General features: G+C 41.8%; 1 protein-coding gene across 1 annotated transcript in view; it reads right to left on the reverse strand.

Annotated features, from left to right (window-relative positions):
• The window catches only part of LOC118792375 (1-phosphatidylinositol 4,5-bisphosphate phosphodiesterase beta-1-like), a 72681-nt gene that overhangs the window by 22767 nt on the left and 22524 nt on the right, over positions 1-27390 (reverse strand). Inside the window, exons 8-25 of the mRNA XM_036550212.1 lie at positions 25458-25604; positions 22156-22313; positions 20191-20273; positions 19544-19628; positions 17070-17244; positions 16117-16203; positions 13986-14056; positions 12502-12598; positions 12138-12222; positions 11125-11249; positions 10656-10810; positions 9351-9515; positions 8750-8849; positions 8544-8648; positions 7820-7932; positions 4286-4421; positions 3473-3526; positions 2758-2977 (exon numbers count right to left, since the gene is read on the reverse strand). Coding sequence (XP_036406105.1) covers positions 2758-2977; positions 3473-3526; positions 4286-4421; positions 7820-7932; positions 8544-8648; positions 8750-8849; positions 9351-9515; positions 10656-10810; positions 11125-11249; positions 12138-12222; positions 12502-12598; positions 13986-14056; positions 16117-16203; positions 17070-17244; positions 19544-19628; positions 20191-20273; positions 22156-22313; positions 25458-25604 — 2161 coding nt within the window. The remainder of the gene's footprint in view (positions 1-2757; positions 2978-3472; positions 3527-4285; positions 4422-7819; positions 7933-8543; positions 8649-8749; positions 8850-9350; positions 9516-10655; positions 10811-11124; positions 11250-12137; positions 12223-12501; positions 12599-13985; positions 14057-16116; positions 16204-17069; positions 17245-19543; positions 19629-20190; positions 20274-22155; positions 22314-25457; positions 25605-27390) is intronic.

Raw genomic sequence — 27390 nt, forward strand, 5'->3', positions numbered from 1 at the left:
CTGCCGACACACCCTCCCCACTGCCAAACAATTCAACCCACTGCCAAACGACCAACATATCCACCCCATGGCCTACATACTCAACGAACTGCCCAACTACCCACCACACTGTCCAGCTACCCACCCTACTGCTTACAAACCCACTCCACAGTCTACCCCACTGCCCACCCCACTCTCTTACATACCCACCCTACTGTCCAACTACCCACCCCACTGGCTACACACCCAGCCCACTGCTAACTTTTTGCACTAATATAATTCATACAGAGACTGTAAGTGACTGTTCTCAAACTGAATTACACCAACTGTGGGCCTGCAGAGGACAAATCTACATAAGTAGCTGTGGTAGCTGTTTATTTTGTGCATGATTATCAATGAGGTACATTCTCTCTCTCAAAGGACTGGTGTTTTTCTTCTAAATGTCTCTGAGATGAACAGCAAGGGTTAAGTCAAACAGAAAGATAGATAGAGAGGGGGAAGGCAGGAGAGAGAGAAAGAGAGAGAGTGAGAGAGAGAGAGTGAGAGAGAGAGAGAGAGAGTGAGAGAGAGAGTGAGAGAGAGAGAGAGAGAGAGAGAGAGAGAGAGAGAGAGAGACAGCGTGAAAGCGAGCATTAAATAACTGAAGGAGACAAACTGCACCACATAAATCGAAGAGTCTCCTGTTCTTTCCCAAAATACACAGTAGCCCCTGGTCAATTACTCTGATCTTTTCATTTGGATTCCCTGTCACATACTGCCTCACACTGTGCTCCTGACACACACACACACACACACACACACACACACACACACACACACACACACACACACATATATATATAATTTGTGTACATGTCCACGACTGTACACTGATACACACAACACAGTGTGTTAGCTGTCAGTGCTAGGAAACCTCTTTCTCCCTCTGAAGGTAACTGGATGAAGTGGCGTGAAGCCGCAGGGGGGGAAGGAAACAGTGAGTATCTGCCAGAGGAGTGGAAACTGCCACAAGTGCAATCTAATTAGAAAGAGCAAGGGCTGCTTATGTGCCCATCTCTGATTCCAGATAAGCTTATTCATGGCCCCCTCCATCCCCCCAGCCCAAGAGCTTAGGAGGTCTCGAATGACCGACACTCTCTACTGAGGAAGAGAGACAGGCTCAGATTCAATCTAACTCCAATACACTGTTACCTTAACTGTGACTACAAGACCTAAGTAAAGAGTCAGTATATTTTTATTTCACATTTTTTGCAACATTCAGTGCTGCCTGACTCTACAGCTAAATGTGGCATACAGTAAAAAAAAGGTTATGGCCTGGACAGGTGGTTTGCTCTTTCAGCTCAATGGAAAGTCACTGCCCAAGCACCTTATAGTTCCTGGCCTGGGGTGTGGTGTTGCTTACAGTAGCTTATTCTAATGGGCCTGGAGAAACACACCTGCAAATATGGCATATACGCACACAACAAAATATTTGTAACATTAAAATCAAACAGCAGCATACACAAATGCCTGCTGTGTGAATATATTCATTACAGAACATTTTCACAACTATCAAGGAACATTTTTTTCAAGTAACAAAGCTAAACTGGTCTTTTTCTCTCAGCCAATCCAAATATTATGACACGGGTGCCACCCCCTGAGCCTTGCTGTGATTTGTGCAACTAAAGACGTCAAAAAGCACACTTTATTACAGTGATTTAATTTGGCAGACATGTTCATTTTTCACACGACCGTTAAACTGTGCTGAGCGCCACCAATGGCGAGCACAAATCAAAGCAGGACATGATGCTCAGCTGTAAACTGTCAAAAATCGCTGTGCAATAAAGGGCATGATTAATCTTACTCCAAAAATACTCCCAGACTACAAATGCTACAGATGTATATTAAGTTTCTTATATTTTGTGAGAATGAACATAGCCGTATTGCATTGAGGAATAAATAATTTTCAACATGATTATAGTTATTTATAAATATTCATTCGCCTTTACAGTTCAAAATGTCCCAAGAAACAAGCATTACTGCTGGACATATTTACACTTACAGCTTTCACGGATTAAAGCATTTTGACAGACAGTGTTACTCTCTTGGTAACTGTATTATTCGTAACTCTAAAACGTCACCACTGATGTACAGGTCAGGTTAGAGAGAATAACTGTCAATAAGCGTCGCTGTTTTCAGCATGGCTGTTAACACATTCCGAACTCACATCGACAATCAAATAACAGGTATACATTTTAAACGCATGGAATTTGCTTTTGGATTGAGCTTGTATTTTTAAAAAAAGCCAACTAAGATACACTTTTCTTGCAGCAATCTTTCCAGAGTCTCCAACATTAATATACCATTGTGAAATCTCGACAAGCACGTGCCACATTTTTCATCATTACATTTGTCAGCTGTAATAAGGAGCTCTACCATCCACAGTACTTCCCATTCTCCTCCTTAACTGCTGATATTTGTTTACTTTTGGTCACCGAGCAAACCCTTGAAACCATACCACCATTACTGCTTTAACAAGATTTACTCAGGAGTAAATTATGCTCAGAGATACCTGATATTTATAGTAAGGGTAGTTAAAGATGAAGAGATGCAGAATAAACACGCATAATACAGAGAAGGATAAATATTATTTTTCCCACATTTATGATGACATTTGCTGTTAAAGACTGAAGGGACGGAGGACAGAGACGGGTTGGACTCATATGCTGAAGAGCATCAGATGAGGACGAAAAAGCACTGTAGCAAAGTGAAGAGAAGATCCGTTTAGAGTGAACCTACCTCTTCTTACCGTCTCTTTTCGCAGATTTCTGCAGGAGCGCCCGTCTGCGCAGGTGGTCGTTCTGCAGCTCGTTGTACTTGGCGGTGTGCTCCTTGATCATGTCCGTGGTCTTCTTGTGGTGCTTCTTCACCAGCTCCTTCATCTCTTTGTAGTGCTTCCTCTGTTCCCTGACGAAGGCTTTCTGCTGCTTGAGCTCCTCCACGCTCTGAGCGTCCACCTCTGAAACGGCACAGGCCGAAGCCGTGACTCTGCTGCTAATTATTTTCCCCTGTTAGGCAATGGTGCCTGCTAGCGATAGCGTGAGTGAGGCTTCACGAACCATATACTGTCATTGTGTGGAGGTACCGTTCCCTGTCAAGGGCCGTGTGCCGTCAATCATGTACGAGTATCAAACAATCAAAAGACTTTCCACTCCAGTGCAAAGCATTAATAGTAGGATTGATTTATATAGACTGAGGATTGACTGAGACATTGACAGGACACTGTAGCTTCATTCTGGGGTTCATGAAGCCTCAGTCTCCCGTCAGTAGTGTCTGTTCATCTGAGACTCTTTTTTATCTCTTTTTTAGGTCTTGGCTCATTTATGCCACAGAATGTTTCATCTTGCAGAAATGGAGACATGAGACATTGGGTGGTTGACATTTGGTATTCTTGATGTTTGGTAATGAATAAGGAGCTGATTGACGTTATTTGTATTTTTAGCAAATAGCTCACCTGTGAGAACACTCTGAATGATGTCTTCAGTTTTCACCACTGGTTTCACTGACCCTACGAAATACAGAACTTTAAAGGACTGAACCTGAATTCATCTTCACTAATACTTCAAATCTGTTATTTCAATGCCCAGTGACAATGCAGTTGAGAAAATATCAACAATATAATTTATTATGTAATCTTTTTGCATTGTTTATTAAATTCCTAAATTCCAATTCCTGGACTGAATTTGTCCAATAAATATTTCTAACATGGGCAGAGCATATTTTGTAATATGTAATATGCATAAGGAGTATGCACGAGATCCACTGTTATATAAAGCCCCTGAGGGAACATGAAGAAAAAAACATCTTGAGGAAACAAATAAATATCTCGAGAGAACCAGATCATTATCCCGAGTCCCTCATGATAAGCATTCCCTTGAGCTATTAAGCTCTTTGTTGGAGGTATTAAACCATGCCCTGAAGATAAATATTTCTCTCTATTCTCCTAGGGGATCCATACTGTAGTGACTTTAAAAACATGTCTGTCTTCTACACAAAAACACTTCACTAAAAAAGTCAAATCCTCTAAAAATGCATTTGCTTGTTGAAAAACCTTCACTGGCCTTCCTTTCATTTGGTGATTTTTAATGTCTGCATTTTGTCTTCATATCAGTATTTCATGTAATATTTGTAAATCACTACATTCTCTGTGAATCCCTTTAAATTTAAAGATGAATGATGTTTCAATGTTAAAGTAAATAATGAATACTGTAATAACAGTGAAATATAACGTGAAATTGCACTGCTCATCGACAGATGCGGGGTGTACCAGTAGGCTGGGGTGCATGAGTGTCCTTTGGTGGGGGTTTGGGGATAGGGCCAGGGGCGTGGTTCACCCCATTCTCTGCTGGTGCAGGTTTGGGGTCAGTCTTGGGTTCAGACGGCGTGTCACCACTGGGCTCGACCTGATCATGAATAACATGCAAAACACCTTTACTGCAACAAAACTAAGCCACAGGCAAGGCGTTTCCATACCATGCAAGCAAGCATAAAGCAGCATGAATGAAGTGAAACCTGGAAAACAAATGTGGTGTTCAGCTATCTGTTAAATTCATACTACGCGGCAGCGCTAATTCAGTATATCAGTCTCAGGGAACCAATGGCTCTGCTGTATTTTACTGAAATTACTGAACAACACTGTGTCCCCTTAAAAGCTTCTAAACCCACTCTGGTTCCTGATGGTTTGATAGGGCGGATTGACCAAGTAGTACTGACAGTATGTACAGTATGTATGATTGTAACCCTCTCATCATTATCCCTGCAAGCATCCATCTAGCTAATGAGTGGCTCCTTACTAACATATTATAAAAAAAATAAATGCCACTAGCATCAGTATATTGATCTAAGCTGGGTCTGACATGCATTTCATCTCTAAAACTATTATTAAACAACATCAAGATCTACAGCCAGATTGACATGACAGAGCTTATATGTGTAGAAGGTCATTTAAGGAAATGATCGTTAAAGACCACATGGGAGCATTTTTCCTTTGTCATTCCATCTGATAAATAATTCCAGCTAAAAACAACATGAACCACGATACAGTTAAACTACAGCTAGACAAACATGATCCACTATACAGTTAAAGACAGAAACATTTTAAAGGAGAAATCTCAAAGAAGCGCAAACTGTGTAAATAAAGTCTATACAACTAGCAGTACATATAGCAATATACTGTAGTACGTATGAAGAATTATGGCAAAATAACAGCATGTCAGAAATATTCATTAGAGAACATGAATGATTCAAAAAGCATTAAAAGACAAAATGATGCATTAGAAATATGGAAATCATGCAAAGTAATTATTACTAAATTGTGTATAAAGGAGAATTACGATACATATGTATATGTATGCTACATAACAGTTATAATTAAAATTAATTTATAATTTTAAAAAAATTTGTTTACAACAAAGAGATCAGTTACACTTGAAAACCCGTTTTACTTACAGTTAAATTATTTCGTGTGATGTACGCAAAGTGACCCTATCACAGACACAGGCTGTGACAGTAAGTGGAATAAAAAGGAAACCACAGAAAACTGGACTGGCCAACATTAACTGATGCTGTAGATGAAATCAACAGGTTAGTTCATAGCTTCCAAAAGTCCTCCCACTATTATGGCAATCACAAAACTACAGCATGCGTCCCTCTACCTTTCAATGGAGAATTTGCCTATATTGTTTAAAAACATTAAATCAGCACCTCCCTGGATAAAATGAATGCATTCATTTTGCACTGCAATGCACAATGGTGCAAGCAGCTGTTGGAACCAAACCTCTACAGTACAGCTCTTGTAAAACAACCACATGCACTTCCGACAACATAAAATATGATAAAAGCATTAAAATGACAAAATGCAATAAAACATAATAACGACACACAACAAAGCACAATACTGACGACTTGCAACAATGTCCAGTAACGACAGAAGACAACGATAAGTGAGAATACACAACAACAATGACACACAACATACAATAAAGACCTGTCTTTGCAACACAGACTAGGAATCCCAGACATTCAAAATGTAGTCAAGTCACGCATTTATCAGCCACTCGCTTCAGGCACAAAGTAACTCCAGACTAAGAGTTTAATGTTTTCATAATTAACTCCTTTCATGAGTAACGCACAACACACAAGGAGATAATCTCTGTCCATTCAGAATGAGCAGACTGTGCACACTCTCTCAATATAAAGTAGATTTCATTGTGGGCCTGATTCTGAATACATAAATGATGATACAGAATACTGAATACTTACTTTACTTGATAATTTAACATAATTTCACCAAATGCTACTATAATAATTAAACTTTCAACTTCAAACAATTTTTACCATAATATACTGCACTACAACAGTACACCAGAACTAAATTTAAGAAATAGAGCTTGTAAACTATCCAATGAAACTCAGATCTCCCAGTTAAAAAGACACAAAATGACCCAGTAAATGTCTATGTACCTGAATCCAGGTGTGGAGGGTATAAATATAGCTCTGGTACCCTACTCTTCTCAGCATGGTTGAGTCTGCTGATACTCTGAGCACTTTCTCATGGGCTGCTATAGTTTAAATCTCTAGTTCTCCTCCTGTGGAGGGGGTTAGCCCACCCCCATCCTCTCACCCCCCCCAACACAGCTGTTGCTGCAGGGATAGAAGTGGCACGCTCTAAAGTACTGTCCCTTTAAGAGCTTCACACAGACAGCTGGGCTCCTGAGATAACCACAACTTCTCTGGTGGCAGTTGCCATGGCATCGGCTTGGAGTGGCTTTTGATTGGATCTCCTGGCAGCCTCTTCCTGAACTCTTTGAAGGTAATTGCCTTCACTGGCCTGACATGGTGAAAGCACTCATGCTCCCTGGCACCCCCCCCCCCCACCACCACCTCCCATAATGTGACACAACAGCTCTGTCTCCTAGAGGTGGCTAGACTCTCTCTCCCTGTTATAATTAATCTACGATCAGCAAGATCTGACGATGAGCATCGTTTGGCATTCAGGTGAGCTCAGCAGATGTCCGTAGAGGGACGTCATTTATGCATTGTATTTTGCAGCATTATTTCACACCATAAAATGTGTATCATATTGTGATTGATAGATCAAAGTGCAGTTCCCTCTAAATCAGCCAGCTTTCCATTATAGTAATTTACCAAAGCTCATCCAAACAGAAAAACCAGACTCTTATCTTTGCTTCCTGACCTGGTGCCTGAACATATTTCATATAGTAATCATGGCAGTTTTCCCACACAGCCCGCAGGCATTTAAATTTAAACATTTAAACAGTTCACATGTCCATGAATCATTCAAAAAAAGCAAGAATATTTACATAGCAAATACTGTACATGCTCACAGGATAATGTCTGGAGAAATCCTGAATATATACGTAAATGTTATTCTGACATTCAACAAGCTCGTGAGCCCTGATCTCTGGAGTGTTGAATGTCAGAAATTCTATTGCCTCAGTCTACTGCTCAGAACCACTGAAAACCTCATTTTCTTCACAGAATGACAGCAAGAAGATTTATTTTATCATGACTAATTCTATGGCTTGTGATGAGACAACAGCAATTATATTAATCATTATATTATTCATACTATGTTATTAATCATTAATGTCGCAGTTCTAACATATTTTAGATTTTAACACACATTTCAGATTTGTATCTTTAAAAAAAACACGTATTTGCAGCATCAAGAACTGAGTGCTCTGTTTTAAAATGACTGGAATATGACTTGTTTTTAAGTCTGAACAAAGGTGAATGACAGTGACATCACAAACAAGAAATAACAGGAAGACACCCCCACCTCCTTGTCAACAACTTCCTCTCTCTCCTCCAGTGTGAGCGCAGCCAGCTGATTGGCTCTCTGCTCCATCAGATTGACATATTTGATGGGGTTGGACAGCGCTTCGATCACATCTGCTCACAGAACCCAAGGAAAAAAAGGTGAGTAATATTCTCTCTTCCATGTTTATGTGGTGTTGACATAATTGCACAAAACTTTTGTTCATGTAAAACTGTGAATTCCAAATAAGCATGGTCCACAAAAACACAGGCCACTAGTAGCATACAATACCTACAACCTTCCCTATGACTGTCCAGGAATTTTACTTTGCAGATCTTGTGCAAATATTTCCGACAAGTTGGCAAACTATGGACCAGAAGTGTGTGGACCAGAAAAACAGAATCTTGTTGCCAATTAAAACAATATTATGGATGTGTAACCACATCTTTAATTAGCAAGCAAAGTGGTCAAGCTGAAAAGTAGGGACCACAGATGAGAGGATGAAAGAAGATTATGGAAAGATGAACACAGCTCCAGAGTCCAGGATTCAAATGTGGAGGCTGTGTGGGGCTTGCATGTTCTCTCATTGCTTGTGTGTCCTATAACAAACAGGCTTTGCATCCCAGCATTGGTCCTTGCATCACAAGCTTGCTGTGTTTGGCTTCAGCTCACTGGCTCCCTCTACAGGCAAAGGTGGTCAGTGCAAATGGATACATGGATGAACAGATACACTGAAGTAAATCACCTGCAAAGGTATCAGGCACATAATCCTTAACTTCAATGTAGACAAATAGTGCAGGCAAAGTCAGCGCTTGATTCTTCTCATTCCTGAGGCCAATGTAGTGGTACCCTAAAACACAGAGGAACCCAGAACGAGAGAGTATAATGGAGAAATGAAACACTCAGTACCAGGTAGACCTTCTTGAGCCCCAGCTGAACCAAAATGTCTACCTGGGCGGATTGCGGACACAGGGATGATACGGTGGCCGATGAATTTCCCTCCTTCCTCAAACACAGCGATTCTGAGAGAGGCCAGGGTGGGCAGAACCACCTAAGGAACACAGTCATACATTAGTCACACACAAATGGAGTAATTTTTATAGAACAAGAAACAACAACAATAATTAAAGATCCTACCCAATACAACATGCATACAGCATGCAGTTGGCTAAATAGCTTCACCCCAGCAGGAACTACACCTCACCAAAGCTCCTGGGGTTCAGCAAGGAAGAAGTGATTTTGAAAGCGGTCACTTCTCATTGATAGAATATCTTTATGTGAAATAGAAGATGTTTTTTCTGGTAGACAATTTACCAGCTCCTTCATTAACAACTGGCTGTCTTATCTAATTAGGGAGCAGGTATGGGCTGTGCTTTCAAATGTTTTTCATTGATTGTTTTTCAAGAATTTCAATAACATAATATGGCTGGCAGAACATCTCAAATTTGATATCATGAAATACTGACAACTGGCGGGGGGGGGGGGGGGGGGGGGGGGGGATGTATTTAAATGCAGATGAATTTCATAAACCTTACATTTTTGTCAGGCTCACCTTCTTAAAGACTATGGCCTCTTCTTCCCACACAGGGTTGACCGCATTGCCCTGAGATGTCTTTGTTTTGAACGCTTTCCTCCTTGTGTCGACCGGCAGCCCAAACATGTCGATTTCTGCGTAAGTGCCAACCCTTTTATCTGATAGAAACTGTCCAGATATGATCTAAAAGGAAAAAAGAAAAAAACGGAGGTCCAGTTTAGGAACATATAACATCATTGGAGGCCTACATTCCCATACCTTTCACATACCTCAGTTTTTTCTGAGGCTTTTCCCCCTTTTTCTCCCAATTATGAATTGCCAATTTTATAGTATTAAGCATGTCTCTCTGCTGACCCCCCCCCCCCCGCCTCTGCAGGAGTACGAAGCGCAATCATCTGACACACCGGGATGTAACTAGCAACTATTTCTCCACATACTGCAGGTCCCACAGCACACCACTAGGGGGCAGGCGTCACCTAGAGGATAGGCGCATCCCCACTGACCGTCGCAGAGCGACTTCACAGCCGCTTCAACAGCCGTTGCAGGATGCCACAGCAGAAACATGCAGGAAGTCTGGCCACAATGCCCACCCCTATGCCCTGGTGGAGCTAAGCCAATTTATTCTGCCACCATGGGGGCTGTCGCTGATAAAATGGCACATTTCGAGTGCCAACTGTGCGTCTCAGCCCCTCGAGCCCTTGCTCATTCCATTTTTATATGTCACTTCATTTGGGAAAAAAAATTAATTGAAAGGGCACCTATAAGTTAACCTTCAATATCGACCTAAGTATCACCTTTACACATAAGGTGTTGTAGACGGACTCACCTTCGCTGATAAGGTGTGGGGAGTGGACTCACATTTACTAATAAGGTGTTATGAATGAACTCACCTTCACTAAGGTGCTCTGAGTGGACTCACCTTCGCTGATAAGGTTCTATGAATGGACTCACCTTTACTGATAAAGTGTTATGCATTAACTCACCTTCACTAAGGTTTTCTGAATGGCCTTACCTTTACTGATAAACTGTTGTAAATGGACTCACCTTCACCAATAAGGTGTTGTGAGTGCACTCACTTTTAAGGATAAGGTGTTGTGAATGGACTCACCTTTACTGATAAGCTGTTATAGATGGATTCACCTTCACTGATAAGGTGTAGACACTCACTTTCACTGATAAGGTGTTGCAAATGAACTCACCTTCACTGATAAAATGTTGTGAATAAACTCACTCTCACTGATAAGATTCTGTGAATGGCCCTTCATTGATAAGGTGTTGTGAATGGAATCACCTTCATCGATAAGGTGTTATCAATGGACTCACCTTAACTGATAAGGTGTTGGCTACAATCCCATCCACTGTGCTCTCCGTGAAGGGGTCAAAGTGCTTATCCGGTCTTCTCATGAATTCTGGCTTAAGCCTGTATCCGCTCTTGCCATTATACTCAAACATGCCCAGGTTTAACTGCATAGAGAGGTCTACAAAGAAAAAAACAACAGAAACAGAAGATATGTGAAAATTCACTAGTTTACACAATTCTTTTTGTACAAAGAATAATTATGACTTCACATTAGAGAAATATTTTCAATTGATGGTCAATGTTGGGTATGTTCAATCTAAGCAAAACAGTGACATAAAGCTTTTTTTTTGCTTTTGACACAACATTTACTGTCTCAGCAGCTGCAAATCCATAACATTATATACATAACAAAAAAGACAAAAGGAACACTTGTTCAGTTCGTTAAGAATAAAGCGCATTGCTCGTAGATTTCTACATGGGTCCTTGCCTTACCTATTGTCTGGAAGTTTAAAGCCACTAACTGGCATCCCGCATTCCAGAACACTTGGGGCATGTAGTTGGAAGAGTCGACCCTGGTGCCTTTGGGATAGATTCGGCTGAGCTGGAGTTTGTTGTACCTGAACAGGCTTCGTTAAGGAGAGGAACATACTCAATGTCCTTCGCCGGCTCTCAAGCAAGAAATGGGGGTGGGGTAGGTCCCCCCTTCCCGCCCCCCAGGGAGTGGGAAGTGGCAGTCTTCCCAAGCAGAAATAATGAACAGAGCCCCGGGACAGCAATGGGGCAATGACCTGCTGGAAATGCTGTCTTTCACATGAGATATTACAGCAAGTGTCCTGGCTTACTGTGGTCAATAATGCTCCCATGACACTTCTCATAAAGAGCAGGGCTTCCTTTGTGTCCTGGCCAAATTCCAAATATAGCACTCTTTATTTGGCCATGTAATTACTCCTCGTTTAACTGGTTAAATCCCTCCCTCCTCACCTCAAGTGATGTGTGGTCAGCATTCTGGTTTCTGTACATGACATTACAAGGTGGACACACTCTCCCTGTATTTTTTCCATAGGCCATGTAATTCATACTTCCACAAGCAGTTTATCATACTTTTGTATTAAGACACACCTAAAATGTTGAATACAGGGGAAAAATCTATGTTTGAAAATGTTTGGTTGGACATACAAGACATTTATAACTCAGTTTGGTAATGATAAATCATTTGGTATATGCTTCCAAGGTTCAGCTAAACACTCCCTGAGATTGATTTGGACAGTGACATTGACTTTTTTCAGTGGATTTAAACATAAAATTAAATTTCCAATCAAATACACAAGTTGAATATCACAACCATAACTGTAATATATACTACCGATGATTTTTCAGAGAACAGCTCAAGATAAATCTTCATACATATAATCTTAGATACAGTATAAGCACAGCTAATTGAAATATGATTGAGGCTGCTTTAAAGACTGTAAGAAGAGTAAGCACATTAAGGATTATAAGGATACTCCACAAACTCCACTGGGGACTTAGTGAGCTGCTCCAGAGCTTTGGTCTCCACAAATGAAGACATCTGATAGCTCCGGTTGATTTCTGCAGAAAGCAACAGTATCTCTCTCAGACAGTGTGCACATTCCATTAAACTCAACAGGCCCATGAAACATGAGTAAGACTCTAAGCGTGAGAGTTGCATAGCTGACGTTCTACATTTAACCTACTCATGCAGTGTAACATTTATAGAAGCAATTCTGATGAAATACTTCGCTAAAATGTATGATTCCAGTGCTTGTTCTGCACATCAAACCCCAAAGCTTTTGCTTACAAGCCCACCCCCATTAACTATTAGACCACCCTGCTGTAAAACCGCCTTACTTTTGGAAGCCTCAAAGGTGTTGAACTTAACAGGCTGAACGTAGTTGACCAGATTGGACATTTCCTCTGTGGCGAAGGCCTCACTCCCTGCCGTGCCCTGAACAAGACAAACCAATAACCGTTGCTGTGGAGTGATTCACCACAGGTCCACAAGGACTGCATTTTAACTACAAAACATGTTCAGTTTTTCTGCTAAATGAATGTACTTGTAGAAAAAAAAACAAAGAGTTTTAGGGAAACATCTGTTGGCATTGTATGTATTCACAGCTATGATCACACTCAAGAAGAATGGGGATATTTCGAGAATGAGCACTAGAGGGCAAGCTTAGCACATGTACGCCGCTGACTGCTGGCATCGTCTGAGATTAATGGCAGTGAAGCATTTATCCAATAACAGCAATTTTATCAAAAACAGCGAGGCAGTCTATCCAGCCAAAATGAGAGATTAAAAATGAGGATCTTGCTGAAGATAAATAAGACAGATTTCATGTGTCAATAAAAACACATCAGAGCCTGATTACAAGGGAGACCACACAGTTCTTCCTTTCCTTTCCAGCCAGGAACACGACAACCCATCCTGATTTAGTTGCCTATTATTTGACCCTGCCTTTATTTTTTAAACTGGTGCATGGATAGTGAAATGATAATGTTGATGGTGATGAATTATTTAAGATTCTCACTGAGACATTAACCTCTACGAGCCATGGAACACCAATATGACAAGATTTAGAACGTGTCAGAGAAAAATTTTGCCAGAACTGTGTACATCGGTTTCAGGTGTCGACCTTATGATACAGACTGCTACCCAGTAAAAGATGACTGTTAGACAAAGGAGCACAGCAGCAGCTGTTTCTGGTAAACTACATACCTTAATGACACGACCTGTTGTATGTTTGGGAAAGCTAATTGTACACACATTCATGCAGCTCTTGTAGAAGTAATAATTGCAATAAATTGTCAGTCACCACACTGGGCAGAGAAGGAAGACGCACGGCTTTACTGGGCTACAGTGAGAGTATGGTGTGCGTATCACTTGTACAGACACCTGTCACCTGATACCGAGGGGAAAGTAACCACAGTCGCATTGTGAGCCATGTTGTGTCCCACTTTCCCATCTCGTGTAGTATGTCAGTCCCGCCTCCAGCAATTCCTTCCACGTCTTACAGTGTGACAGGCACCGTGAGTTCAACGTTTTCAAATGTAATGCAACGGGTTCAGGGCTTAGGCATCTCTCCTGCTTTCATTTAAGTTGCAGTGGAGTCGAGGTCATCCATAAAGTGAATAATGGTGATAGAATAATCACCTTACGACAGAGAACCTTTCAGCTTTACATGTGCTGCTTTAAGTACCAGGTCTGCCACGCACTGTTTTGCAGAATGTGTCCTTTCAGTTCAACATTTTTGGGAAATTGTGAGTGTTACTTTTATCAGAGAATCAAATTACATTTTAAATTATGCTCGAATAAAAAGGAAAAAGCTTTGTACCTCGTCCATGGAGGACTTCTTACAGTCGTCATCTTCATCATCATCCTCCTCACTCTCTGCTTCCACCTCCCCTATGGGACAAACAGGTAAATTCTCATGCCAGATGTTCGATATTTAAAATAAAACTGATGCTAAAATCCAGACATCAAGGGGGCTGAGGGCTGTTACCTGCAAAATTATACTAATAATAACATAATAAACAACAGTTTTAATTTAAAATGTAAATCTGATGATTGAGTATTTGAAATGTAAACCCACGGGGAAAGTGTTTAGTTGAATGCACAGTGCCAAGCACACACCTGGGACGTATTCCAAATGGCATGCTTATGCCATTACCTGTGTGCTTCACAGCAAGTGCTTCCAAACGCACTGCCAAGCACGTCCCACCAAGTGAGTCTGGAACACACTTCACGTCATCACCTCGCCACGACCTTTGACCTTATCCGTACCTTGAAGTACAGCTACTGCATTTCCAGAGCGGCTATCGATATTTACAGACGTAAGCTGAGAAGACAAAGCGCCTGTTGTCCACTTACACTCGGAACAGGAATAACTCCACCTCTGCCTTCTCCCTCATCACGTATTGATGAGTATACTTCAGCTGTGATTTTCTGTCCGTTCAAATACACAAGAACCCATCAGAGGAATTTCAATGCATTCTTCCTCTCAGGCACTTCAGCGCTGGAACCATACTTAACCTGGAGGCCATTTACTACTGTACTTCTAAACATACTAGCAAGTATGCACACAGTTCAAGTCCGCAGACTTTACAATGTATAAATGCTTGACATAACTGACCAAACACATTCCCTGGGTTTTAAATATTATTTTTTCCTCACAGCACCACTCTTGCCATGATAGCAAATGCTAAACACACCACAATAACAAACCACACAAATAGTTGACAGCATCAGAGCAGTGAGCAGCACAGCTAAGATGAATGAACAACAACCACTGGTAGAGGGGATTACATTAGCCTATGGGTTATGGGTTATTGAGTGGAGAATAAGCTGAAAAAACAAACTTGTCTTTGTGGTGTTCTAGGTAGAACCACTGCTTCACTTAACTTCACTTAAAAACAGGGGGATTGTAATTACCTTTGTCTATGATGGATGGAAGTTCATTTCACTTCACAAACGTCATAAATATGAATACACCCCACGTGTATTGCAGAAAGAACACCTATTTAAATTCTGCAGCTGTTCTAATATGTACCACAAAAAAGATGAGAACAGAAACAAAAACCGGATACATCTGAAATTGAAATTAATTCCCAGATGCCATTCATTGAAATGGCTAAAAGATTGATCTCAGGGAAAAACAAAACAAAAAACCACAACGTTATGCACACCGCTTGACAATTTTCCCCCAAAGCAATTCATCAATGGAGCCATTTTCCTGCATCCTGATTGGCTGTGCCCAGACAGTCAATCAATCTCATGTATAAATATTCTCACACCTGAACTTTCTAGCTAACGGCACAACGATATGAAAATCATTACATGCTGTAGTGCAGATTAATGAATCATCTGTCTCAACACCGGCATTTGATTTTTTATTGATTGTGTCATGACTGCTTATATAAATGAAAGGAGAATGTTATCACTTATTTGAGTATGGATTGATTCTTATTTTTGACAATCAATTTCAGCACCTCTTTGATGCAGTGCAATATGAAAGGAAGCACAGGACCTGAGACCAATTGGTCCTGGTTTATTTGTTTTGCATGTATGCTTTTTGATAATCTTTTATACACAATCATAAGTTCTACATTTAGTCACTACAATACCGTGCACAGAAAAGGATGCAGATGAACACAAATTAAATCCAAACAGAGAAACAAATAATGATGGAAAAAAGCAGTTTCTTAAGAGGTTTAGGAGAAATTATTCAAAAGTGAGTCCAACCAGCTGAGTTTACAACTATATAAGGATTACGACCCAGCTAACACAACGGTGTCCCTTTAACTGCAGACACTACTAGTCAAAACATTGTTCATTAAAAATGTATTAACCACCATAAATCATTAAATCAAACATAATAAAATGCTTCAGACAGATTTACTTTATGTTTTTGATAAATGTTTTTAAATGGACGGTTTATATTGATTGGTTTATAAGGTCTGTCTCACCTATAGACTTGCGTCCATGGGGTTTGAGGTCATTGCCCTCCTGAGAAGACTGTTGTGGGGCATCTGGGATCTCCAGATTGGCGGATCCTGTGTGATGTAAGAAACAACCCCGCCCCCCATTGCCATTCAGCTCCACCCACTCCTCATTCATGGAGTTCATGTCCCAAACATTCTGAAAGCACATCACCATCTGAAACCATCATGAGTCTACATATGGCCAGGCACAGGCATCACATGAGGGGATTATTGCTACAACTTGTGCAATCTAACTGCAAGATCCTTTGCCCTGAACAACAGTTTTAGGTACAAAATTTGTTCATTTGTTAAAAAATCATACATGTGATCTTGACTGTCGTTAAAATGAAAAGCTATCAAAGACAAAACAACAGCAAGACAAGCTGCAATGAGTAAGAGAATGGGAAACAGTAGAACAATATTAAATAGTGGTTATAGACAACTCTTCAGAACCCACAGTAGACATGTATAAATGAACATCAACACCAGGGGGCACTGTAAAATAAAGAACAGTCACAGCTCTGTGATGACTGAACCATTTACTTCTGCTCCAGTGATTGATGGTCTGGTAATTCTGTGTGAAGGCACACGCTAAAAGTATTGATTATATGCCCTTCTGTCATTTAGCTGGAAACGCTATGAAAGAAAATGGCTGATGACAGAAAAAAAACAGACTGCTTCATTCATTACCTAAAAATATTTAATCACAGGTATGTTATTTCTGTCATGATCATACATCTATTGTTCACTAGTATACTGTATTGAATGCCGTACACACCTACATTTATGGTTGCAAAGACTGTGCAGTGTACACGTTCAATTCTTTTGATCATAATCAAAATCAATATCTCACGATTGTACACACACACACACACACATACAATGTGCAGACAATCTCACACACTGACTGAATACATTTGTAGCACCCTGTCATGTACCTGCACTGGGGGAGGAGGGCTCGAAGACGCTGGAGGTGTCGCTGCAGGTGTTGGATGCTTGCTCCGAGAGCTTCTTCTTCGTGCTGCCATCTGACTTGGGTGACTTCTTCTTGTTTTTGATAAGGATTTTCCCCATCAGGTCCTGGGGACTGGGTAACGGCACGCCGGCCTCCAGCTGGCGGGGGACAAAAAAGGGTGACTGTGTGAGTGTGTGTGTGAGAGAGAGAGAGAGAGAGAGAGAGAGAGAGAGAGGAATAAAAAGCGAGAGAGAGAGAGAGATGGAGAGAAGAGAGAGAGAGAAAGCGATAGAGAGAGGAGAGAAAGAGGAGAGAGAGAGAGGGGGGAATAAAAAGTGTGTGAGAGAGAGAGAAAGAGAGAGAGAGAAAGAGAGATGGAGAGAGGAGAAAAAAGGGAGAGATGGAGAGAAGAGAGAGGGAAAGCGATAGAGAGAGAGGAGAGAGAGAAAGAGGAGAGAGAGAGAGAGAGAGAGAGATGGAGAGAAGAGAGAGAGAGAAAGCAATAGAGAGAGAGGAGAGAGAGAGAGAGGAGAGAGAGAGAGAGAGAGAGATGGAGAGAAGAGAGAGAGAGAAAGCAATAGAGAGAGAGGAGAGAGAGAGAGAGGAATAAAAAGCGAGAGAGAGAGATGGAGAGAGAGAGAGAGAGAGAGAGAGAGAGGAGTAAAAGGCGAGAGAGAGAGGGAGAGATGGAGAGAAGAGAGGGAGAGAAAGCGATAGAGAGAGAGGAGAGAGAAAGAGGAGAGAGAGAGAGAGAGAGAGAGAGGGGAATAAAAAGTGTGTGAGAGAGAGAGAAAGAGAGAGAGAGAAAGAGAGATGGAGAGAGGAGAAAAAAGGGAGAGATGGAGAGAAGAGAGAGGGAGAGAAAGCGAGAGAGAGGAGAGAGAGAAGGAGGAGAGAGAGAGGGGGCAGAGAGAGGAGAGAGAGTGCGAGAGAGAGATGGAGAGAGTAGGGAGAGAGGAGAGAGAGAGATTGTGTGTGTGTGTGTGTGTGTGTGTGTGTGTGTGTGTGTGTGTGCGTATGTGTCTGTGTCCCTTGGACAGCCAAATGGGCCAAATGGACTTATTTCCCTAAATAACTTCTGACTACCTTCAATCCCACTGATACTTGATTACAGTACAGATTTCCCTGATAAACATTTTCCAAAACTGGAGCGCAGACAAAGTGTTAACAGCTTTGCATGAGGGAAACACTTAATCAGGTTGGCAATTTCCACAAGCAAGTGTCTGGATTGCAATTCACAGTTAAAACACAAAGACCATCAGTGAGACCGAACAGGGGAATACCCCTCGGGAACCTCGCATGACCCTTCGGTTCAAATCTACAAGATACACTCCACACTCTACAGAAAATGTCACTGCGTACACTATGCATGAACATGTCTTTATACCAAAAGGGCCTGCGAGCACTTCCAGTCAGGCAAAGCCTTCTGGTAATGCCCGCTCACTCTCCTCTCAGCAGCGGATATTGAATTTCTCAGAATATTTCTTCTCTTGAGGCGGGGCTGATAAGAATCCGACTTCAAAGGACAAACGAGTGAATTAAACTCTGGCTCGTTCTGGCAGCCTCCGTACTCTTAACTTTACTACTTGCTTACACTGCGATAATCCGGGCGTCAGAGAGCGCTGAGAGAGCGTTCCATTACAAAGGTAAACAGGTTCCAGTCCGAGATTAGGGCGTCTGACGCAAGAAGTGAGAGGCAGAAATGCGGAAACGGGGTGAAATAATAAAGTCCCTCAAACACAAGAAGGCCCTGCTGCTCCAAGCGGGCAGCTCGGAAAAGTTCCTTCACTCGGACACAATGCGAGCTTTTCACTGGTAGCCATGGAAACTAGGAAGCCAGATAAAGGCTTGCCAAGAAGTGGCGTTTAGATTACTCTGTACCAAATTTCCATTTAATTTGACATAGGAGACTGCCCTGCTGTAATTTATGGAGATAAACATATGACGGGTAAAACATTTTTTCCCACGAAGCTGGAAAGTGAGTGTGGTGAAAGGTGAAATGGTTACAAGGGCAGAGTAAGGAAATGTCATAAATTACTGCAGGCTAAGCAGTTCAAACAGACATGAGGGAGTGACTGATGGGCTCTGATGAATGACGGACACATTTCATTTTTTTGACTGTACACGCGTGTATGTCCATATGTGTACATTCATATGTGTATGCCTGGCTTGTGTGTATGTGCACGAGCGTGTATGTGTATCAGTGTGCTCGTGTGTATGTGAATGGGTGTGATTATGTTTGCATGTGTATGAGTGTGCTTGTGCCTGTATGTGCATGTGTTTACATTTGTACGAGTGTGCTTGCGTCTGTATGTATATGTTTATGAGTGCATGTGTATGAGTATATGTGTATGTGTATGTGTTTATGTGTGTGTATGAATGTGCTTGTGTCAGCAAAGGGACCTTTTAGCCATGCATTATATTTGCTTTCATACCACTGTGACATTATTTACTTACAGGGTATTTCTCCAGTGGTTCAGTTAGTAACGCATCGCCAAATATTGATCTGCAATATTCTGCCATCTTGGCTTGCTGCTTTGGCCTGGGATACAAGACAAACAGACACAGTGAAGTGGATTACGACGGCCACACAATTAAGCGCATTTGTTTATACAGATGTTCAGCGTATTAGCGTCGCCATGAAGTGCCGTTATCCAGTAATGAGTGTAATTCTCACTCCAGCTGTTTTTTTCAATTTAGCTAAGCGCCACGTCACCCATGGTTTTAGCTTGTACGTACAGTGCGCTTATGGGTACTGCAGTGTGCCACCGGCTTGTTAATGATCCCGTCCCAAAGTGTCTTAAATGTCTCCGCAGCGTGTACAGAACAAGCCCATCTGCTACCACCCAGCCTAATAAAAAGCCGGCAGCACAATCTGCAACACCTGTGTGTGCCTCCTCAATAACCCTGCAGTACAATAATGATGGAGGAGAAATTATGCATGATACGATCCAGTCTAATCTTTCCACTTCTTGTTGCTATAGCGGCCATTGGCCGGCGGGCGGGAGCGCTCCGGCGCTTGCAAGGAAACAGGTTTTTGCCGACCCCGCTGCCACCGCCGCTGCCGCTGAGCGCCAAACACCAAATGCCGTGCTTTCACTCACGAGTCCACGTGGTTCTCGAAGGACAGGATGACGGGGAAGGGCGACGTTTTGAACGCGCACTCGGCGATCGCCTCGATGACCTCCTGCAGGAACAAACAGAGAAAAACACGTGGTTTTAAACGCCTCTTTGCCAACCCCTCTCAAGGAAAAATAAAGCTACGCCAGCTAACATGACATAGCTTTTGACTTGTGTTTGACCTGCAGGGTCCATTTCAGTGGAAACATTTCCCATAAGTATGCCTGAAATATCTGAAATAACCAGGCATTCCACTGATTCCTGATGACTGGACAACAGGTTCTCTGTAGCTTATGATAACGCATGTAATACCTGACATACAATATCAATTAATATTTGCGATGCAGCAAAGAGAAAAATTGAATCAGTAGAGATGAAGACATCAGTAGATATGACACCTTTAGCAGTGTAACTTGTGTGGAAGTGAACATGGTGGATATGTTCTCTAATGAGCAGTCTGACCTTCTTGTGCAGCATAAAAGAGCTACAAATAAATGCCTCTCTCTGTCTTCCCCTCTCGCCCTCTTTCGTACTCTCCCTCTCAGTTCAGTTCAATTCAGTTTGCTTTACTGACCTGACAAACATATTGACAAAGTGTCGCTAAAGCTTGTACAAACTGTAACTAACAAGTGGACCCACTCCTACACAGTGGCACAACAATACAATGATAATTTCTTTTAATTTACTAGAAAGTGATAATTAGACCTTAAAAACACAATTGATTAAAAATAAAGTACAAATAGGAAAAAAAAGTATGTGCTATCACTCAAGGATTCAGGGATTGAAAGGATTAAATGGTGGAAAGCCACCTTTCCCCAAAATAATTTGAACTACAATCAATGAACAATAAACAGTATTGACAAAAACTGACTCTCCCTTTCCCTCAATCCCTCTCTCTCTCTCACCCACCTTCTCCTGCTCCCTCTTTCAGATCAGCTCTCCCCCTTTCTCCCTCTCCCTCTCTCCCTCTCCTATTCTCTCATTCTCTCAATTTTTCTCTCCTTCCCTCTCAATTCAATTTAATTCAGTTCAGTACAATTCAATTCAATTCAATTCATCTTGCTTAATTGGCATGAAAAACACATCTGTGTTGCCAGAGCATGTACACAGCAAATAAAAGGAGCAATAATAATGCAATAGCACAAGAAAACATCTCTCTCCTCTCTCTCTATCTCTCTGTCTGTGTCTATCTCTCTTTCCCCCCCCTCTGTCTGTCCCTCCTTCCCTCTCTCCCTTACTTCCTACTCGTCCGCCTCTCCCTCTCTCTCTCTCCTCTCTCTCTGTCTCTGTCTGTCTCTTTTCTCTCCCTCTGTCTCCCTCCTTCTCTCTCTCTCTCTCTGTCTCTTTTCTTCCCATCTCTGTCCCTCCTTCCCTCTCTCCCTCCCTCTCTCTCTGTCACTGTCTGTCTCTTTTCTCTCCCTGTCTCCATCCCTCCTTCCCTCTCTCCCTTGCTCCCTCCCTCTCTCTCTGTCTGCGTCTGTCTCTTTTCTCTCCCTCTGTCTCCATCCTTCTTTCCCTCTCTCCCTCACTCCCTCCCCATCCCTCTTCTTCTTTCTATCCTCTCTCTGTCTCTTTTCTTTCCCTCTGTCTCTCTCCTTCTTTCCCTCTCTCCCTCACTCCATCCCCATCCATCTGTCTCCCTCCCTCCCTCCCTTCCTCTCTCTCTGTCTGTGTCTATCTGCCTCTTTTCGCTCCCTCTGTCTCTGTCCCTCCTTCCCTCTTTCCCTCACTTCCTCCCCATCCCTCTCTCTCTCTCTCTCTCCCTTCTCCCTCTCTCTGTCTCTGTCTGTGCCTGTCTCGTTTCCATCTGTCCCCCCCCCTCTCTCTCTCCATCTCTCTCTGACTGCATCTGTCTCTTTTCTCTCTCTCTGTCTCCGTCCCTCCTTCCCTCTCCCCCTCCCCACCCCTCCGCCTCTCTCCCCTTTCTCAGCGGCAGAGAGGTGTTTTACCTTGAAGGAGATTTCGGTTGTCATAGTGAAGCCGTGTGTGATGACGGGCTCCTCCTCGGCGGTGCGGCCCTTCCAGCAGTCCAGCTCCACACAGCGGCAGCCGGAGAGCAGAACCTGCCGGTACATCTCCACAGACGAATTTCCCGCCAACTGGCCCGCTGTGGAGACACGGCGACACACAGGGGCTCAACGGGGGCTGCTAACGGAGCTCTGCGTCCGCGCATGACATTACATTACATTACATTATTGGCATTTAGCAGACGCTCTTATCCAGAGTGACTTACATCGGTAACCGAGTGTCTGTCTAAACCACCACCGGCCCTGTCTTTACATACAATCTCCTCAGATAAGAATCCCTTCAATCTAAACGCCATGGCGACCCATTCAGACAGGAAAGTGTTACAAGAAAGTGGTGACGGAGCGTTCAATTTAAATCAACATGGTGCTTTCTAACAAATCCAAACAAGCGTTTCCTTTTTTTCCTGCTCTTTTTTTTTCCAGCATTATGATGATTATGAAAAATACTTCGTAGGGATTAAAAAAATGATGGTAATTACTTAAAATTCTCATTAAAATTTCAGGACAAAGCCACACAGTAGTCAGACTGATTGTGCTCTCATACTTACTTGAGCAATTACCATGTATTTTTTATGAGTATTATGTGGCCTGTTCAATGTCTCTAAATGTTTGGCATTAAATATGCTTTGGTGTTTTCCTGGAGCAGTTCTGGAGGTGCACCAATAGGAGCTGCAGCTTGATCGACGGTACACTTTGTGATTATGAAAACCCAGTATTCTTGCATTAATATGCTAAATGTAGTTTGCTTTCCTTTACATTTTACTTTTACATTTACACCTTCATATTATTCAGTTCCAATATACTTGTCCCCTTGTAAATAGGATAGAGCAGGTATGCCAAACAGCCAAGCTACATTGGTCATCAGACAGCGACTGTATGACCGAGGTACTTGTACGTACAGATTTTCATAACAACTGGCCACTTTGTCTTCAGGTTAAATTAATTCTTGGCATTGTAAAAATCTATTGGGTTTTTACACCAACCTGGATTCTGCAAAACATGCCCATGAATGTTCAGCTCTCATGAAAATCACTAAGATTCCCCATTCTTGCACATTTCAGGTGCAGCTTGCTCTTGGAATCTGCAAATTTTTCATAAAACACTCGATAGATGTGTCATTCATAACCACTAATCCATGCTATTCCCTAACTTCCACTGTCTATCATTTCTCGTTTGCATTCTCTGAGTTGTACTTGCTCGTTAGCCATACTATTCCAATGATTCTCGTTTTCAGCAAACAGAAAATCAGACATATAAATTATATGATTTTCCAATGGAATGTCAACCAATGTTTCCTCAATTCTTTCATGTAGTCCTATTTTAAAACACATTTTACTGCACAAATCTGTACAGACAGTCTCATGGAGAATAAGCCAGTTGTACCAATGTATGACTGGAACTTGTATTAACTTTGATTATAATAATAATTGAAACAGATAAGACCTTACCATCCTTGCACCCTGAAAACCTTTTTGTAGAGATAATATTGTAACCAATATTGTGCTCAATTATTATACCTTTGGAGCGCTACATATCGTAAACCTTTGGGCTACAATGTTATTGCCACGGTGTTCTATAACAAATTCAAAGGATACTGAAGACTTCCTCAGAAGAGAAAATGAGATAAATGGAAAATGCCTTTTAGTATCAACTAGCCAAAACTCATCTTTCTTTTATTTCTCACTGATGCAGCTCAAAGACATTTCCACCTGACTTACAAAAACCTTGAATTTGGATGAGGGAGATGACGCTGAAGGTAGAATCTTTCAAGTTTCCAGTTTCCAGTTAATTCAACTTTAATGCATGCACTGTAACTTGTTAATGCAAATATTTAACTATAGTGGCTGTATTTATGTATATGTACATTTTCTAACACATTTAAAGTAGTTGCACGAGTCGCCATCATGATTTCTCTTACAGGCGGCCTAGTGACCGTTTTAGTGTACCAGGTAGGTAGCATCATAGCCAAGGAAATATTTCTGTCATCATATTTCTCTGCAAGTTTTGGAAAGCTGTTACCAGAGACATTATGTTCAGAGATAGCACAGTCTCTTAACTTTACATTGAAATTTCTGTCCCTTTGATCTCAGAAGCAAAAGACTGATGACAGACACTTAGGAGCGATAACTTGCTGTGATGGAAGGGCGAGGCAACATGAACTCTACCGTGATTGAAGCAATTGTCTGCTGTCAATCACCGACTTGAAAGAAACAATTATGATTGGCTCAGATTGGTGAGTCATTGAAAGAATATTATAGCTCAGACCTCTCTCTGTTATCTCTAAAAATACCCACTCTCATTTTGCTTTGGATTTGAATCACCGCAGGTATGTGCAAAACATTTGTATGTGACAGCCAATCACACAATATTAGCTACAGACCTGCCTACCTATGATTATTCATTAAAAAAAATAGATCTGTTTTTCCTGGAAGTCTTTGGCTCAGACCAGAACCCTTTTAGCAGAGACAGAGCATGCTATATCCTGTTACAGGAAATCATTTAGAATGTCTTGGCTGTAGAAATTAACTCAATGTTTTGGGAAAGAGGTTGGCTAGCTAAAGAAGTTTGACTCATATGTTGTTCCTCAGTTACAAAAGAGCAGTAACTGCGATCACAGGGTTCCACATTATCATACTCACTAATTTCACTTAAGCAAAATATCTGTAGTATCAATTAGTTAACAATCTCGAAAAAAATAACTATTGAGATGCATCTTTTCTTTGAAATCTACCTAGGTAGTCACAGAATGAAAGGTTTATCAAAAAAAGGAGAGGTTGTATTGCATTATCAGTGCTGGTACAGCTAAGGACAAACCCAGGAATATTCAGCCCCATTTACTGGAGTACAACACATACTACTGTGCTTAACTGCTTTTATCAAACACATTCACATGGCTTCAGTAGGTACACTTTTGCTGTCTATCAGGGACATTGACAGATTGTGTAACCATACAGTATTATATATATTTTCTTCAATTTAGAATGATGCACAACAGAAAGCTTTTGCCTACCAGCATCATTGCTTAAGCACCGTACCTGGATAACCGGGCAGGTTCAGTGTGACTCTGCACGGTCTCACAGCTCGGTCCTGTGGTGAGGTAGGTGTTGTGAAAGGAGTTGAAAAAATGATAGATGGGGGCAGGGTTATGTGACTAATCCTGTGAGATAGGTGTTATGGGAGGAGTTAATGAAATGATTGGACAGGAACAGGGTCACATGACTAACCTGTGAGGTAGGTATTGTGGGAGGAGTTTATGAAATAATGGGAGAGGGGCAGCGTCATGTCTTCGCTCTGGTCAAGCTTCTCCGGTGGAATGACGCCATTCTCCTCTCCGCTGAGATATCGGGCAAACCCCTCCACCGAAATCTGTCCTGTAACAGAACCATAACACACATATCAAATCAATTAATCAATCAATCATGTTTTATTTGATTCACTAAACTTTGAATGGTCAATGAGTATTTCAGTGAAATTAAGGATAAATGATGGCCTTTGCTTCAGTAATAGAATTTCAGTTAGAAATTCAGTTAGAAACACATTCCACTTGGAGAAGATGACAGTGTACTTCCAAGTTTTAATTGCTTCCCTCATATCAGGTCATCTAACAATAAATTGAGCCACTGGACCTTATGATTTGGCCTGATTCGTTGCAGTGAAATTAAAGTTCCACTTACTACGATAAGACTGCAAGGCAGAACTGACAGAAAGTGGGCCTAATTGACCTCCTGAAACAAATGTGTAGGGAATGACGCTTGACAAGCTTTTAATGAATCACACACATCTTTCAATCTGTGATAAAAAGATAAACGATTGTACAAAAATAACACAATGCAATAAAAAAAATAAAGGCCAGAAAACTCTGAGGGCGGTAATGATCATCTCGGGAAAGCACAGGCATCTCGCAAAACAGACTGTCTCATCCGGAAAAATGAATACGGTCTCCCTGTGTTCGCCTTTCACCGCTAGATCATTACATTCCAACCAGGAGCCGCGCTACGAGTCGCTCAGAAGAAATCCCTCGGCAACGAATTCCCCTGGCCGATTCATACTAATTAATGCAGTCCTTTTTCTCTGAAGAATTTCAAACCTAATTAACACCAGCCCTTTTTTGACAACTGTGCATTGTTGGGTAATGACTCCGCCGAGGATAACTTTGATCTCTCAGATTGTTTCACCTCTGCCATGCTGCGCCTTTGTTCCAATGACATAAAGGACACCCGCATTACCATCACAGGGGTGGCCCGGTGCATCATGGGTAAACTGGGCAACACTAAGACCAAAACAAGTTGCTTACTGTCTGGACGGAGGGAGCAGTGGAGCGGATAAGATTCAATGAGCAGCGAACTCGAATGAAGCAAGGCGCCCAGATTTCAAAAATAGGAAACACAAATGGCAGCTTGTGCTAGGTCAAACAGGGTAAAGATCCCTCTCAAGCAGGACTCATGAGCTGTTCACCCTACAGAAACATCCCGTGTGACCACTGGCAGCCCAACATAATCCAACATGTATTGAGCCTATTCAACAGGAGACAAGACAACAGAAAACCTGCTGTATTCGAAACTCCAACAAATACAAACACAACAAATACATAACAAAGTGCACTGGCTCTATAGCACTTTTCATTAAGACAACTACCCTGAAATAACTTCAGGAACAAAACAATAAGTCAAGAAAATATTTTCTACGTCCCTTGCTAAATTATTGATGCGCTCTGTCAGAACTGATGTGAACAACACCTCATACATGCACTTCTATCTCTGGTGAGTAAGCACAATCCTCTGCAGAGCAGATGGCTACATTTCCCAAAGCAAAATAAATATTGCACACCAGTAAATATCACGATCTGCCTGTGAAGGATTAGACTCCTCGCAAGGTGGTGGGTGTGTTGAATACTCTAGCTCGTACGGCATAAAGCAGATGTTAACGCGTTCAGGTCATTCTCCCTGTCTTGCGGTTTGTCCACGTCATGTAAGCTGACGTTATGAAGCAACCGCGTTCCATCAATCACTTTGTACAGCCAGTCACTCAAGACAAATGAAAGTGGTAACTCATCCTCTTTCCGAAGGCAGAGGCTGTGAGGTTTATTGAGGTGACACGCTGAATTGTGACATCACTTAAGAAGGCTCTGGAAGGGTGCTGTGTGAGGCCTGTCTTCTA

Source organism: Megalops cyprinoides, chromosome 17 (genome assembly GCF_013368585.1).
Source record: "Megalops cyprinoides isolate fMegCyp1 chromosome 17, fMegCyp1.pri, whole genome shotgun sequence".
Classification (NCBI taxonomy): domain Eukaryota; kingdom Metazoa; phylum Chordata; class Actinopteri; order Elopiformes; family Megalopidae; genus Megalops; species Megalops cyprinoides.